This window comes from Wyeomyia smithii, chromosome 3, assembly GCF_029784165.1.
Source record: "Wyeomyia smithii strain HCP4-BCI-WySm-NY-G18 chromosome 3, ASM2978416v1, whole genome shotgun sequence".
In the NCBI taxonomy this organism is placed as follows: Eukaryota; Metazoa; Arthropoda; class Insecta; order Diptera; family Culicidae; genus Wyeomyia; species Wyeomyia smithii.
Genome location: NC_073696.1, coordinates 14,911,322 through 14,926,867, shown reverse-complemented (window position 1 = coordinate 14,926,867; position 15,546 = coordinate 14,911,322). Strand labels below are relative to the sequence as shown.

Genomic DNA, 15,546 nt, shown 5'->3' with positions numbered 1-15,546 from the left:
GTTGGTGGTCGTAGCGATTTCGAGCAGATTTGGAGAATTTTTAATTCGTGATTGAATATTGAAGGACAACGATAGAAAATTTTTGACGTTTGCTTAGAAAATGCAGCTTCCCTGGAGTTATAGCTAAGCAACCCAATTTCAGTGCTCGAAATAAAATTCATAGCCAACCCTGAACACATGCATTCACAATCTGGCAGCACTGGCTAGCTAGCTTACCTGCTGAACACGAGGTAAACAATCGAAAACATATTTTTTGGAAGGCAGCCAATGAAGCTTCGTGCCGAGGCTTTTTAGTTGCATTTTACAGGTATTTTCTTTGAATAAATCGACGAAAACTGCACGTTTGATCGCATAATAATGGTAAGTTCATTACTGATTCGAATTAAAGTATGATAATGGTCAGAAAAGTCTCTTGAAATAAAATCGTTTCCAATCGTAACTAACCTCAAATTCGCTTTTGAACAATTCCGCCACATTTCAGACGGAGGAAGTCAATCCGAAGGCTTATCCGCTGGCGGACCAAGCGTTGACGTCGAAAATTATGACTCTCATCCAACAGGCAGTTAACTACAAACAGCTCCGCCGGGGTGCTAACGAGGCAACCAAGACGCTCAATCGAGGGCTGTCTGAATTTATCGTCATGGCTGCGGACGCTGAACCGTTGGAAATTATCCTCCATCTGCCGCTGCTGTGTGAGGATAAAAACGTACCGTACGTTTTCGTGCGCTCGAAGCAAGCCCTCGGACGTGCATGCGGGGTATCACGTCCGATCGTTTCCTGCTCGGTTACGATCAATGAGGGTTCACAGCTGAAGTCGCAGATTGTGGCCATTCAGCAGGAAATCGAGCGTCTACTGGTTTGAAACTGAAGGGTACAAATTTGAATCATTTCATCGTGAGTAGATTTATGATATACCTACCTTATTAACAGGATAAGAAAATACATGAAAGTTTTACATTTGAATTTTTGGAGAGAAATGTTTGAATCCGAAATATTTAACTAGAATGAGAATCAGAGGTCGAGTTTTCAATTTAATTCAACCTTACTGTTAGATTTCAAATTAAACCGAGTGTTCACCCACCTGGGATTAAAGCCTGAGTTTGAAAATGTTTTTTTGGTCGACTAGCGTTTCAACACCAGAATTATCAAGAAAATATTTTTCTAATTATTTCTGATATGCTAAGATTTGCATTTTCTTTCAGTCCACTAGATGTTTTTGTAACTTATGAACCAGCAAAAAGATCTTCATAGTGCTTTGGTAAAAGAAAATACTTATAAACTCTGGAGGAGATTTTAATTTTCAGATAGAGTGGATAAAATGTCTTGAAGGCATAAAACATCAAAAGGTTGGTCGAGGTAAATTACAGAAAGTCAAAACTAGTTAATGTGGATGAGCCAGAAATGCATCTTTTTTCTTGATTTGAGCTTATATCATCTTATTCCATAAAACTATTGTTTGATTAATCGGATGATCGACGTGTTTTGATGATAATTCAATTAAGTAATACGTATTGAAAATGAGAATGACTCAATTGTATTAGATGAAGACATTTTAAATGCTGATGGATTATTTGCGAATGACTTGCCAGATCTCATTCAGGAAAGCTTTCCGGCTTAAATTTAAATTACCTGTCTTCAAAATGAATCTCGAGAGCAATTCGTCTGATTTGAAATACATGGTCTACTCGGAATACAAGTTCTCGACCTTTGTAATAGGACCCTGAATCTTGGGAAGATGCCTGGTCTGGTTTTCAAATGTTATCAACGCGAAATGCAAATAAATGGAATGGAAATTATTATCTGCAGAACAAGAATGAGATAATAAACCATGACGCAATTTGTTGATTCAACGTATACATAAATTAAATCAAATATTCAAATGAATGTGCGTTTATTTTTGTACATATTGAATTACTAACAACCATATTTTAAAAACTTTATTGAATTTTATTTGAATAATTTACTATATGAATTACCCTGCGAAATATACTACGTTTAGTTCGGAATAATTGTATCTTAGTAGACTTTAATGAACAATTTCACAAAAGTTAGTCTAAACTGAGATTCGTTTCGTTTATTGAATTGTAATAGATTTTAAGCACTTTTGATTCACCGTTTAACATAACACCTATCTACTTAGGTCTAACCTTGACTGCATTTCTTCGGTTTTCGATATTCTATTCTCGAAAAGTATATCTCTAATCGTGTTGGCTAAGCTTAGCGAAAACCACGAATGGAAAAACTAATAAATATAAAAGATTCTTTAACAGTAGGAATGATTGGGCCCTAGAAGTTCATTTGTGCTCGTACTTTTTTCGTGTAAAAGCTACTGCAATTAAATATAGATTTGCTTAGCCTGATTATTCATCACATTTCCGTTTCTTGGTATCGATAGTTTTCGATTTGTCATTTTCGCCCAAAAAATATTCCGTCTATGATTCACTTCTTCTTGCTTTTCTTTATTCGTATTTCATCCATCTGCCTCACATAGCCGTATTTGTTTATAGCGGTGTATTCGCCGTCACATTTCAGCAGCAATTCGTACCACTGTTCACCTTGGACACGTGGCGCATCCACTGTACCGCCATAGCACTGCGGAAGGCATTCCTTTAAAATGTGTTTGTAGAGTGACTCTCGATCGGAACCGTGAAACACGATGCGATTGCGAAGTTTCTCCCGTAGAATTGGTTTAAACAAAGCGAAAACTATGTTGAAAATCTTTGGTTGATTGATAATGTGAATGCCTTTGATGCGCAGAGGTACAGCATCCTGCAGCCAATCTACGATCCGTTTCGCGAACGGAGGCGTAAACTGCCACGCCTGTTGCATGGTTAAACCATCCATGTCGAAGATTACGACAGCGCCGTGTACTTGGGTTTCCGGTTCCAGCATTGCTGCCTCCAGGAATAGCACACTTCCTTTGAAAACCTCATCCAGCGAGACTTCCTTGTGTTTCCATGGTTTACCCAGCTCGAGCAGCAGAATTCGTCGTCCCAGTTGGTCCCGGTTTGGAAAGACAGCTAGAATGTTCTGCTTGAATATGTTGACCTCACGTGATGGGCTCAAATCCAAATACATGTCCCAATGTTTAACCTTGAACTGATAGTAGCGCTGGATCTGTGAAAAAAAAAAAGATTAAATCATAATTTCATTCTATGTTACAATGAGGCTGGGTTATTACGAGTTCGTAAGCACTCTTCGGGTAGTACTTGCAGGGCCTCAGGAACCGGACCATCCAGTCTTCATTGTCCAGGGGAACCACCAGATCATCTTGAGCTGTAGTAAAAAAGAAAATAACAACTAGGATGGAAAATTTGCCATGTGTGAAGCGCGAGGGCTATTAACGATCGACGGGTGGCGGTCAAAAGGTTGCAGCAACAATTAAGTAGATAGCGATTACGTCTAGAGGCGTGATCATTAGCTCGATAACTATCGAATGCGCATCCAGTAACGATGTGAATTGTTTGTGCAGCAGAGAAAATAAAATAAATTACAAGGAAGTTGGCGGAGGTAACACGGATGTAAAATGGAATGTGAAGACTGAATTGACTTGTAACCCTTTACAACTTTTGCGTAGATCGATATTACAGAACTCACTGTTTTGCATGGTAATAAAGGATGCGATGGGTTTGTCAGTCATCACTAAGATGTCTTCTTTATTAAAACCATGCGGAATTTTAAATTTAATGAAAAAAAAAACAGCCAAAAACTTTCAGGAAATCGAATATTTGATTGAGCCACTAGATAGGTATAGGTACTTTCACGGGGAAACCCCAAAAACTAACTATTTGTACACGTGGCAATAATGCTAACACTCATGATAAAAAGAGCATGGGGTAACAGTTTTACCAAAAAGTAGGCGCGTTTTTTTCGCTTTAATTGGTTGGAGACGAAGCATCGCTACGCAACAGGGAAGAAACCTTTCTTTGATTGTTTACGTATCCTTCCGATCCTTCCTCGCTAGGAAAAGAAATGTTTCAATTTTCAACTGGTTCTTTTGGAAGATACAAATCTGGATAGCAAGGTATGTAACATTGTCATACTTACAATTTAATGTATCTGAATGATATAAGTAATTAACGAAGCGGAAACTTGTGTGGTAGTGATTGTTTATAAACATGCTTTTTCTAGCCATTTTTTTTCAATATTGCTTTGCTTTTTTATATGCCATGGCTCTATACATCATGACCAACACTGCGTCATGACAAAATAGAAAATGATCCCAAATTTAGCTCAAATTCTATAAAAAGTACTTGCAGGGTAGATTAATCTGATTTGTGTAAAAAAAAACAATTATTTCCAGTCGAACTCAGAGTTTCAAATAGTAATCGGAAATGGACTGGATATATTTCGGGCTTTTCACGTGTAAAAATTGTCAACTTCACGTTGAAATAAATACTACTGGATCTTGATTGGAACCTCGCGGCACATCCGAATGTCACCTTCTCTACTGATAACAATGCTACCTCACTTTTTGTGTTCTGTTTATAAACTATGAATTAACTCATTGTAACCTTATCTCAAATACTTTAAAAAGCAGCAGAGGAATGTCAAATGTTTGAATGACTTATTAAAGTCAGTACAGTAAATAAATGCTTCAACTTGATTTTTCAGAGTCGGAGTCGAATCTGAAATTTCAGTTACAAATTGAACTATTGACACAAAATGCTATGTTTGTCCTACATCGTATTTTTCTTGTTATTCTGTACTATGAAATTCTGAACATAAAGGCAATACGACAAAATGTTAGCTCTCCATGTTTTCGATAAAGCATTGGAGCTCTAACTGAAATATTGTTGAACTCAACCTAGTTTATGAACAGTTTCGTTGAAACAACAACCACTTTCGGAATGGTTTACAGTTGGAACATCACTAGAATTTTTTTAATCAATTCAGTAAACAATGATTTCAACAAATTGTGTTCCAGAAAATATTTTTAATGTCATGCTTATTTATAGTAATTAAAACACTCTCGTAGTTAGACTTTTGGGATGCGGATAGAAATGTATAACGTCCTTAGAGCTCTATACAAAATAATCATTTTTTCCTATGCGATACCATATACGAATCACGTGTTGTTTGTCCAACCAGAGTCAACGAGAGGTTAGCAATGGACAAACAGTGCAACTAATTTCGAAATTGACGTTGTACTTGAAGGAATCACTCGTACCTCCGCTGTGCATACCTACAGGTGAAACAGTGCCCAGTGAGTTATAAATTGGATGCAGTGCACCTACGACTGTACTTGTGCTAGATTCACTCGAAACTGGTTCGCTGCATGTCTCAACGCTGGTTTGTCTAATAGCCGCTCACTACTGGCGCTCTGCTGGGGTCTATATCCGAATGACCTCAGCGTTGTTACGCCGAAGCGCGATGATTTGCAAATAGGAAAATTTGAAAATCAATTTTTTATGACTTGTTTTGAAGTTACACCATGTCGCAAAATGCTGGTTCCATAAAAAAGATCCATTTTTTTTTATTTCTATTTTTTTACAAATCAGATGAACAAAAAGAATCACTTATGCAAATCACACCATTACTGTTCTACTACTATTGCTCACCTTTCAGCAGCTCCCGCAGCTCGGCGATGGCTTTGTCTCTGATTTCTGGCGTCTCGCGTAGCTCCCGCAAGGCCACCTCCCTGCCGAAGGGTGTTAAATCTTCCAGCTCAAACCGCAGTATGTAGTCACCGAGCTGCACCGAGGGCAGTTCGTCCACCTCCGAAAGCATCGTTGGGACTCCTGAAGGTGCGAGAGAAAGATACAGACGACATTGGTTTTTGGAATCAAAATTCCGCGGAAAGGTTCGATTTAACTCACTCATTTTGCTGCGAAAAGTATATCACTGATGAATGTTTGTTTTCACTGCAGAAAAAAAAAACCGTTTAATGTTTACGATTTTCCGATCACAGCGGAGCAATTGGATGCTGCTGGGTTAACTAAGTGCCTAACGCAGCTGCCGGAGGCACAATGAATGGCGTCCAAGGCAGGCATTACCATGTTATAGGCAGGTACGTATAGGTTATTGTGTGACTGAGAACCTATCAGTCAAATGGCTCCCTAACGTGAGCTGATTTTTTTTCTGACCAATAAATTAGCTTGCGTGTGTAGACATTTTGCTGGGGTGATTAACTTGCAAACGTGTCGATTAGCTGGCTAATTTAAAATCTGATAATTTTTCTCGTGCCTATATGTGCCTATATGGGCTAATTTAAAATCTGATAATTTTTCTCGTGCCTATATGTTTACTGTGGCGTCACAGACGGGAAGAGTAATTGTTAGATCCACAGCTATGACTACCGTAAAGAAACCCCAAATGCGAGCACAATTACTCGAGGGTCGCAAAATAAAGCGTTATTGGAATATTCTCTTAAAAAACCTATCATTAATACTAATTCATTTGACGTATTTATTTAACGTTCGTACATCCAATGAGTGTATTACAGGAAATCTGTAAGGTTTTTCCCACTCACATGTGAAGCGACGCTATCATAATGAGATGTGATTAGTCTATTATTGTTTTAGAAACTAAATACTTGATAACTTTAACATCAATATAACGCAATGGAATGCAAAACACCTTAGTAGTACATTCCATTAGTGTAATGAATCTTTATTTCGAATCTGCGGGGATCTTATTAGTTGTTCATAAATAATTGCGTTCTGACTTTTCGGAAGTTAAGTTTAAAATAAGGCACATATAGAATTCAACCAAAACTGCACTTTACAGATGTTATTTTTAGCCACTTTAAATCAATATTGGCGTAGTCGAGTCAAAGATTATTGCCTATTTCAACAAGTGATTAACACATGTCACCTAGCTAACCAAACACTCAATTGCTCTGCCATTTTGGAATACTAATCATTCAAAAAAAAAAAAAAAAAAACACGATAGAACCACCCACATGATGTCCAGTAGCGTCTTTGTATGGCAAAAATGCGCTGCCTCTGGCGACACGATTTAACGTTCTTCCTTCAGATAGCGATCCGCGTAGGTATTTACGGTGATCGTAGCCGAAATCAGGTTTCGTTGTAAGTATGTAAGTCCGATACTCGCGCGATTGGTAAATACTGGACACTTGTGCACTAACTACAGAAAAAAAGACCGACAACAACTGGCACTGGCGACCGTTAGGTACAGACTAGCATAGAATATTGATCGCGGGTAATGTTTTATTACTAAATGTTCTCTCCGGTGTAAGTCCCACATAAAATGTGCTCTCACGGAAACTAGCGCGCGTCACGACGCGCCGCGACGTAAACGTCGTCGTCGTCATCGCCGTCGTCATTCGTCGCTCGCGTACGGTATATAAAACATGGGAAAGGTAAGGAAAACAGGTGGGTTTTGTTTTGGTGCGCGCCAGTTCAATTGCATGCTTTTTTATACTACGTGGTAATAACGACATCGCGAGATCGCAGTTAGTAGGATGTGTGATTCAATATGATTTTATAGAATATTTTTTCAAACATTGTCTCATTTTGTCACTGCTAATCACTTGGTTGATCGACTTTAACACACAACATTGTATTTTATCGCTTGATGTTGTTTTACGTAAAGACCTAGTTAATGAAATCTATGTAAATCACAAAATTTGGTAGGTACTAACAACTGTGAGTAACTATTATTTTGTGTACTGGCCCTTACAGGCCTTTTAAATAACCGACCGCTGCGTGCTGATGGTTATTTTCATTTTTTAAGGGCTTACGGGCATCAATACTCTTCAATTACAGACACAATTCGCACCAGTTGTGATTCAACTTCATTTGAAATATTATTCGAATTATTTAAACAAAATTGTGAAAAGGATAAGTCAACGAGTGTTAAAAAATAAAGCCAACCCATATGAATCGCACAAGAAACGATCAACGGAAAGAAACATACTGAATCCCCGGGCAGGTAGCGCAGTTTGATATACCGCAAAAAGGAACAGCCAGTTTCTTTTAAATGTGTCAAACTGCAACTACAATGCATCTGCTTGCAACGAACTGGCAGAATAAAATCAATACTGAATGAAACGTTGAGAATGGCAGAGGAAGACTCAGTAGAAATCCAGTGTGGTTCAACCCATTGAAGAAAATGAAAAATCGAAAGCAAAAAATGCACAAACTGTATGAAGGCAAAACTAGCACCAATTTGCCAAATTACCAACACAAGCGCAGCTAACTCAACATTGCCATGAATACCTCACAAGAAGAATAAAATCGTAAAGCCGAAAATCATACCCTAGAATTTTGTTCAACTGCCTAAACCCAAAATTAAACAGTATCAATTTTCCGTTCCGAATGCATTTTGATAAAACTGAAGCATAAGACTCATCCGAAATTTGTAATATTTTTGCGAATTTCAGGCAACCTGTACCACATTTGCGGAAGAAGACCGCAACTGCGACTTCATCCTACTTATCTCTGCAATGTCCAACAATACATCTGGACACCAACATTCTCAATACGAAATTTGCTTTAGAACGCCTTTTGAGTGTTCTTATTATTTATTGTTATTATTTTTACTCCTTTTTTTTGCTTTTAAAGAGGCTTTACCTAATTTGACATTAACCTCTGACTTTTCATTACAAAATTTCGCATGTGCACAAATGGTTTACAACGTATTTCTGTTTGAAAATTTTCGACCGCCATGACGGACGAAAACATGCGCGTAGGCATGTTTTTGAGTTCTTTCCTCATATTATTTATCAACTCCTCCTAGATCTTACGCTTTAGGTTTGTCCAGAAATTCTCGATGGAACGCAGCTGGGGGACGTTGGGCGAGTCCGCCGACTTGGGTACCACATCATATACACCACATTCTTCAAACGATCGCTTCGAGCAGTGGGCTGATGCCAGATCCGGCCAGAACACCTCGTCTTCGTCCTTATGGTATTTCTTGATGAACGATGCAACTTCCGGTAGACACTTCGCACTATAAATTCCCCTGTTCACGGCCAGTCCGGAGCGAAAGATAAGCGTCTCTGTCGTTCTCTTCAAGAAGATTGTCAGCCACAGCAGCACCTTCTTGGGGAACTTGGTGTGTGAAATGAACTTCATTCGTGGGGGAATTTAAATACAAAGTGCCCTGCCAGCCGTTGCAATCCAGGGGGGGTCGGGTCTCGTCGTCACCACCGCCACGTCGCGATTAGCCGGGAAAATCGATTTTACCATCTTATTCAGCCGCTGCCGCTGCGTCATTGCCTACAGCTCCGAGACCAGTGGACGGGATTGCTGCTTCCTGACTGGTATGTTCAAGTTCCCCAGGTACTTTTCACTGTTTGGCTGGTTGCACCTACCTCCCGCCCAAGCGCACGCAACGATGTAGCCATTTTTCTCTCGGTCTCGCTCTTCAGCATCCTTTGGAAATTCTTGTCGCTCGGCCGTCCGACCAGACTTTTTTTTCGATGCTCTGATTGTTGTCCAATAGTGCCGAGATGTTGTAAATGCCGGAACGGGCGTATCTGGCGTTCACAACAATGTCCGTTTTCGACACGACGGGGTACCGTTCTTTGAACGTGCACACTTCTGAACGGAGTAGCTTCACGGTTTTCGCTGACTCATGAGTTACTATGATTGATGCTGCATTAGTAGTTTCGTCACTGCGTGTTAAGGTAAACTTATGGCAAACCGGCAATTGTTGTCCATTTGTTTCAATTCGAACGTTAATGGAGGAGAAATTGTTCTGATGTATTCTTTTAGTTACATTTGAGTTGACTTCAGTCAAATTTAACGAATATGTAGTACGCTTTCAAAATAAACTCTCAAACTTCATTTTAACTGCCACTGAAGTACTACACAGTTCGCAATTGAGTTTACTTTTTTCACTTTATACGGAAATTACATTACACATAGAACCTGTCTAAACCCATTTCTTTTATACGCGCTCTGTAACTTAAACTGGACTGTAATTCCTTTTTCATCGTATGCATGTAAAAAAGCGTTATAAAAACTGTATGAATTTTATGTACATAGTCAACTTCCTTCGGTACATAATGGAAAACAAAGGGGTGAATAGGTACTACCACCGAAGTAGGCGACGGTAATTCCATTCGTTGGTGAGTTCATGAGATGCTCGTAGAGTACGTTTCATTGGTACTCTGCCGTAATCTCGCAGACTGACGTATGCGACAGCGAGTAAAATATTCAGTTCGAAGATTTTCCCAAAAACGTCTATATAATAGGTGTTAGGACGAATTTCAACAATCTGATCTGTACATAATGCTTTAATATGATCACAAAACATTGCCGAACGTATGATTTGTGGGAAAATGTTTATTGACTGAAGTTATGTTACCAACTGTTGTAGAAGCAGCGATTTTTATTTCACTGTTCCTACAACCGGATAGACGTACATCCATCGTAGTATGCGACAAGTCGCCTAACAGTCATAATCAGTCAAATAGGGGAACTGCTCCATTATTCATCTCATTAAGCCGATATTCACGAAGAATGCACGGATTAAACACCGAATTTTCACGAAATCATGGAACAAATAAGCTTAATATGCTTACGTACTTTTATGAAATCGTTTTGCATTGTATATTTAGTAAAATTAGCTAGATTGATCCTGAATTTTGTAAAACAAACCATTTTTCACAACGCTTCCATATCCATCTCAAAACTTGAATCACTGCTCAATTATTCATCTCACGATGCCCCCATATTCAATAAACGTAGCCGCAGCCCGTCGTAGTAGTTACCTAGATATCCGCTGCAGTTGTTTACGTTCAAAATAGGTAACTTAGGTAACCACTACAGTGCTGTAGATTTATGTCAATTATGTCGGAATAATTCAACATTTTCAGTATGATTTTTTCGTATTAACAGAAACTGATTTGGCAACTCTTGATTTTCTTCAACGCAGTGAAAACAGATGAAAATACATACAGTTGAAATTTAGGAATTGTAGAAAATCATCTCATCTTACTGCTAATTTAAGCTTGTTTTGGAAAATTTGAGGTGAACATTTTAAAGATTAAAATATTCTTAGTGGAGTGAGTGATTGTGTTAAAACTTTGGTTGGATGCTGAACGAGTCCCGTTGTAGCCGTATAGAACGATGCGCGAATTTTGTTTTCTGAGGTAGGTGATTGAATTAAATGGGTTTTCGAGTGCAGATGCCTGACTATAATATCAAATTTAGTGCTTTTAAGTGAGTTTTTAAGGATTATACTTTATGAGGAATCTAAAGTGAACTAAGAAGAATCCATTCCATAGATTAGCAGATTGGTTTAAGAAGAAAATATGCGTTTTTTTCCTGTTTTCAATTGTGTTTACCTGTTGAATGAGATGAATATACGGGCTGAGATGAATAATGGAGCAGTTCCCTTAGTCGCGATCCGAGAATAAGTTTTTGGAAATGAATTTAGTTTGGAATATAATAGCATTCGTGGCTTCCCCTCTCCTAGGTTGAGGGGCTTAACGGTTTTGCAATTAGTAATATCTGGTTTAAATTCGTGAACTAAAATACTCTTTTTGGTTATGTATTATACAAGATAGATCCAGTCTAATAAGGCCAGATGCTAATTGCAAAACACCTCAAACGTTCTTTGAAAAGACTTTGATGGGCTTTTCGGTTGTAATCAAAATAAAGAAGCAATCAAACTTAACCTAATACTGCGTACAGCATGACCATTGTAAAATAATTTTGAATGTCTATAAAGCTCATTAGAATCTTTCATTGCAACGGCCGTAATAAGACGAAGTTGAATGTTAGTGATAATGATTGGGTGGAATGTTTGAATCATTTGACACTTCGATAACAGGTCAGATTGATTGATCTCGTCTTTTACGGATTAAGCAGTTTTAATTGACTATTGTGACAACTAAGACATGCTTTCTACTGAGGTGCCGAGAGGGCTCAGTAAAGGAATTTGGTATAGTAATCAAAAGATTGCGTTATCAACTTTCTCAAAGCCAACGCTCAACCAGTAGTTAGATATATGCGCGGTCGTAATTCAGACTTATTTACATTAATTTTTATTGTTCAAATCAAATTTTTAATCCAGTTTCCTCTTTCCTTTTTTTTAAATACGAGAAAAATCAAGAATTAGAGCAAACGAAGAATCAAGCAATTACCCTGAGGAATACAATCAAACAAAGGTCAATGAAAGAGTGATTAAAGGTAACAAACATAAAACGGGGTAAGTAAAGGATTAAGGCATAGCAGGTATGTAAAAAGCAAATTAATATTACTATTTATCAAATGTTTCATCTGACAAGAGTTTTAATGAATAAAAATATTTAAATATATGTGCGGTTGGGAGGGGTTGCCTTGAGAGGCCCTGGACGCAGACCGGCATACGTGACAAATATTACATACATATATTACAAATGGACGAAATTTATTAACATCAACCACAGCTACAACTTTTTTTTTTTCTTTTCATGCACCTTTCTGCAACTGTTTCACTGTTTCCTTCGACTATCCCCTATATTCAACCTTGTCTTACTATCCGGCATTCCAACGCAGAATTTATTTGACCTCTCGGGTTACTATGCTGCGATGCCAAATCTAATCTCTCCACTGGCACAGCATGGAAAGTGTTTAAGCACTGGAGACTTGGCCCTGCGGCCCCCTTCTGTATCCGAAAATGAAAATGAAAAATGAAAATATAATAGCATTCGTGGCTTCTGCCATCTTCCATCTGCACTTCTTCCGTACAAAAATCACAAGTGCGCTTTAGTTGTCCACAAGCATGGACCAAGCTTTGTCGCTTTAGAGGGCTACAGTATGATCAAAGATTTGTAGATAGTCAACTACGTGCCGCGGCGACTTTCCCGCCATAGGACCTCGACGAATTTCTCTGCTGATGTCGTTCCCGGTAATCACCAGTGCACGCACTTGTCAACTACCTCGATTTCATCACCGCTAAGCTGAATCCGTGGTCTGAGATTAACACGGTCTTCTCTGGGGACGATTGCAGGCAGGCAGGGGTATTCGATAATTTTGGGATCTTAGAATTCAAAATAGTCTTTGCGGTCGGTTCTTGGTTTCTGTACATCATTTCGAACATTTTAAGCTGTTTTTTCGTAAAAATTGTTTCAAATATGTGTTTTATTTGTACGGAACCCTTCTCGTGCAGAGAATTTTCTGCTCTCAAAAACTTCTACAATTTGGTTCCATTTGCTTGATTAGTTCACGAGTCGTTGAATGTAATAAACGTATCGCAAACATAGTTGTGTTGGATTTACGTCACGTTGAGTAAAAATGGCGGTTACGTCATTTCGTTTTCGTGAATTATTGACGCTATGTTTTACACTTCTGATCAAATTTCTGTGCCTAAAGGTCCAATTCGGTGTGTTCTATCGTTTAATCGTAAAAAAACACAAATCGGCCACTTTGGCGCTTACGTCAGTCTGCGAGATTACAGCAGTACTGGTAAACACAGGTTTTGCTCTAGACCTCAAACCGGGAAAAATTGAAGATTACAGCTTTTTGACCATTTTCGTGAATTTTGATGCCTCTAGCAATGATAACTTTTACAGAGACTGAAAAGTTTTTCCGTAAGTAAACGTAAACGACGAACCACTCGAGTAATTACTCTACAGCCTGTTGACGCATTTCTGCATTTAGGGTGTGGGACTACTTCGGCAGGGGTTTTCTTCGTCATATATTTCTCATAAGAATGAAGCAAAAATTATGACGAAGAAAACCCCTGACGAACTAGTCCCACGCTCAAATTGGGCACCAAAATTCACAGGAATAGCTAAAAAGCTATAATCTTTGTAGGGTAACTGTTTTCAAGTTATAAGGCAACATATAACATCATAAAAAACGTGCAACCCATTCTATATTGGAGAGTTTGCTGCTTCTCACTATTAACATGGTATAGAAGCCAGCAACCATTGTTGTGTTGAGCTAGAAGAACTTAGAGCAATTTAAAAGGCCAATTGTGAAAACCTGTCGTTCATTCCAATTTTTTTATACAAATTTCATGCCCATTGAGGCGCTTTTTGTTTTTGTATGGGTTCATCACTGAACAGAAACATTTGATCTATTGTTGTGATTTCTGTACTCCGGACTCCATATTATTGGCAGAATCACTATTATAAATGACATGCTTATCATATCCGTGCCTATTTGTAAGTTTCTACCCTTTCGTTTCAAGTTTATCACTCTACTAAAGCAAGCTACTTTCCCCAAATATCGTCAATTACAATTCTCAACAAACGTTTCTCTGGCAGTTTTGTTGTAAGAGGAACTTATTTTTTCAACTACTGGAGAGAACTAAGATTTTTCTGATCAGTTTCTACGAAACCTCGTTTCTTCTGCCAATACCGCGCCAAAATTATCATGCCAAAAGTCCCCGATACGTTTCTCTTGTCAGTTTTATTTTAAATGAGACTTATTTTGTCAAGTAAGAGTTCATGGTGGGTAACCTTTAAATTAACCCATGTTAATGTTCTCTGAGAACCAGATGGCCTAGTTCTACTGATAGCGGAGTCTGTAACCGAAGCTCCCTGGTGCTTTACCACGTTCTACCTGTACCTAGAGGGAATTTATGATCGAATTCAACTTAATATCGAAGTTGTAAGAAGCGTTTTGCATAAAAAAATCAGAACTTCACTGTTCTTATTTTGCACCAAAAGACGCAAAATATCAGTACTTTTTTGAAGTGTAGATTTCAATGCTAACGCTGTGTTACACACAGCATACTGCATGTCTCCACTAGTACAGATTTGAGAAAAACAACATTGATCAAGCATGTCTAGTTTTATATTTAAATTCGTTGATGGACCCCATTAAAGTTTTTCGATTTCCCATCGTTTAGGTGTTAAACTCAAAAGAATGAATTTGTTCTTGTATCCCTAGCAATTGTTATTTTAAAAGTTTTTAGTACAATCGGAACGTGCTCTCGACTGTGACTAATGTATAATGTATTAGGGATTTCCGGTGACTGATGAGCCGAAAATCCCTAATACACTATACGTTTTTAGTACATATACGAGAGTCAGAAAATAACCGTTTTGTATATTTTTTGAACGGCAAGTGTGAAAAATTCCTCTGGGATTATTTCTGGGTATTATATATAATACCTATATTTTTAAAAAACCGATTAAAAAACTGATTTTTGGTTTTTCCCACTATTTTCGTCTTTTTACAAGTAGTTATTGGGGTGCAAATACAAAGTACAAATCCTGAGAAGAAATTATTTTACAACTTACTGACGAACATATATACAAAATTTGGTAGTTTATTTTTTTAATTACTGATCACGGAATTATATCAATACCAAAACCTGATGATTTTTTTCCAAACAAAGAAACAGCTTCTGTCATATTTTTGCTGTGTCTTGCTGTTCAGAGAACTTATATGTATGTAATAAATTTACCACCTCCAAGTTTGTATACGCTTGCTTACTAACAGGAAAATTAACACTTGAATCGAACCTTCAGACCAAGCGAACAGCGTAAAATGGTTCGATAAATGATTTATTACTGCATCGCATGTCAAATTTCGAATGTAGTGATAGCAGCTACATACAGAGGTTCGTGTGAGGTACTCAATTGCACATGCGACATGTGCCCTTATACCGGTAAAGCGTGAGGCTCCTCGTTTA

At 38.1% G+C, this 15,546-nt stretch overlaps 2 protein-coding genes across 7 annotated transcripts in view; one reads left to right on the top strand and one right to left on the bottom strand.

Annotated features, from left to right (window-relative positions):
- The first annotated feature begins 200 nt into the window (after nucleotides 1-200).
- On the top strand, nucleotides 201-963 carry LOC129733341 (NHP2-like protein 1 homolog). Its single transcript, XM_055695153.1, has 2 exons — nucleotides 201-360; nucleotides 482-963. The coding sequence occupies exons 1-2, from the start codon at nucleotides 358-360 to the stop codon at nucleotides 860-862; spliced, it is 384 nt and encodes a 127-aa protein (XP_055551128.1). The 5' UTR covers nucleotides 201-357; the 3' UTR covers nucleotides 863-963.
- Nucleotides 964-1,874: 911 nt separating this feature from the next.
- LOC129733340 (alpha-tocopherol transfer protein) overlaps nucleotides 1,875-15,546 on the bottom strand; it is a 31,122-nt gene continuing 17,450 nt past the window's right edge. For 5 of the 6 annotated variants that reach the window (XM_055695149.1, XM_055695152.1, XM_055695151.1 and 2 more), the window contains exons 3-5: nucleotides 5,562-5,741; nucleotides 3,182-3,276; nucleotides 1,875-3,117 (exon numbers count right to left, since the gene is read on the bottom strand). In XM_055695149.1, coding sequence (XP_055551124.1) covers nucleotides 2,440-3,117; nucleotides 3,182-3,276; nucleotides 5,562-5,730 — 942 coding nt within the window. In that variant the 5' untranslated portion in view covers nucleotides 5,731-5,741 and the 3' untranslated portion in view covers nucleotides 1,875-2,439. Of the gene's footprint in view, nucleotides 3,118-3,181; nucleotides 3,277-5,561; nucleotides 5,742-5,819; nucleotides 5,865-6,904; nucleotides 7,463-15,546 lie in introns of those variants that run through there. The other variant, XM_055695147.1, reaches the window with a different exon arrangement.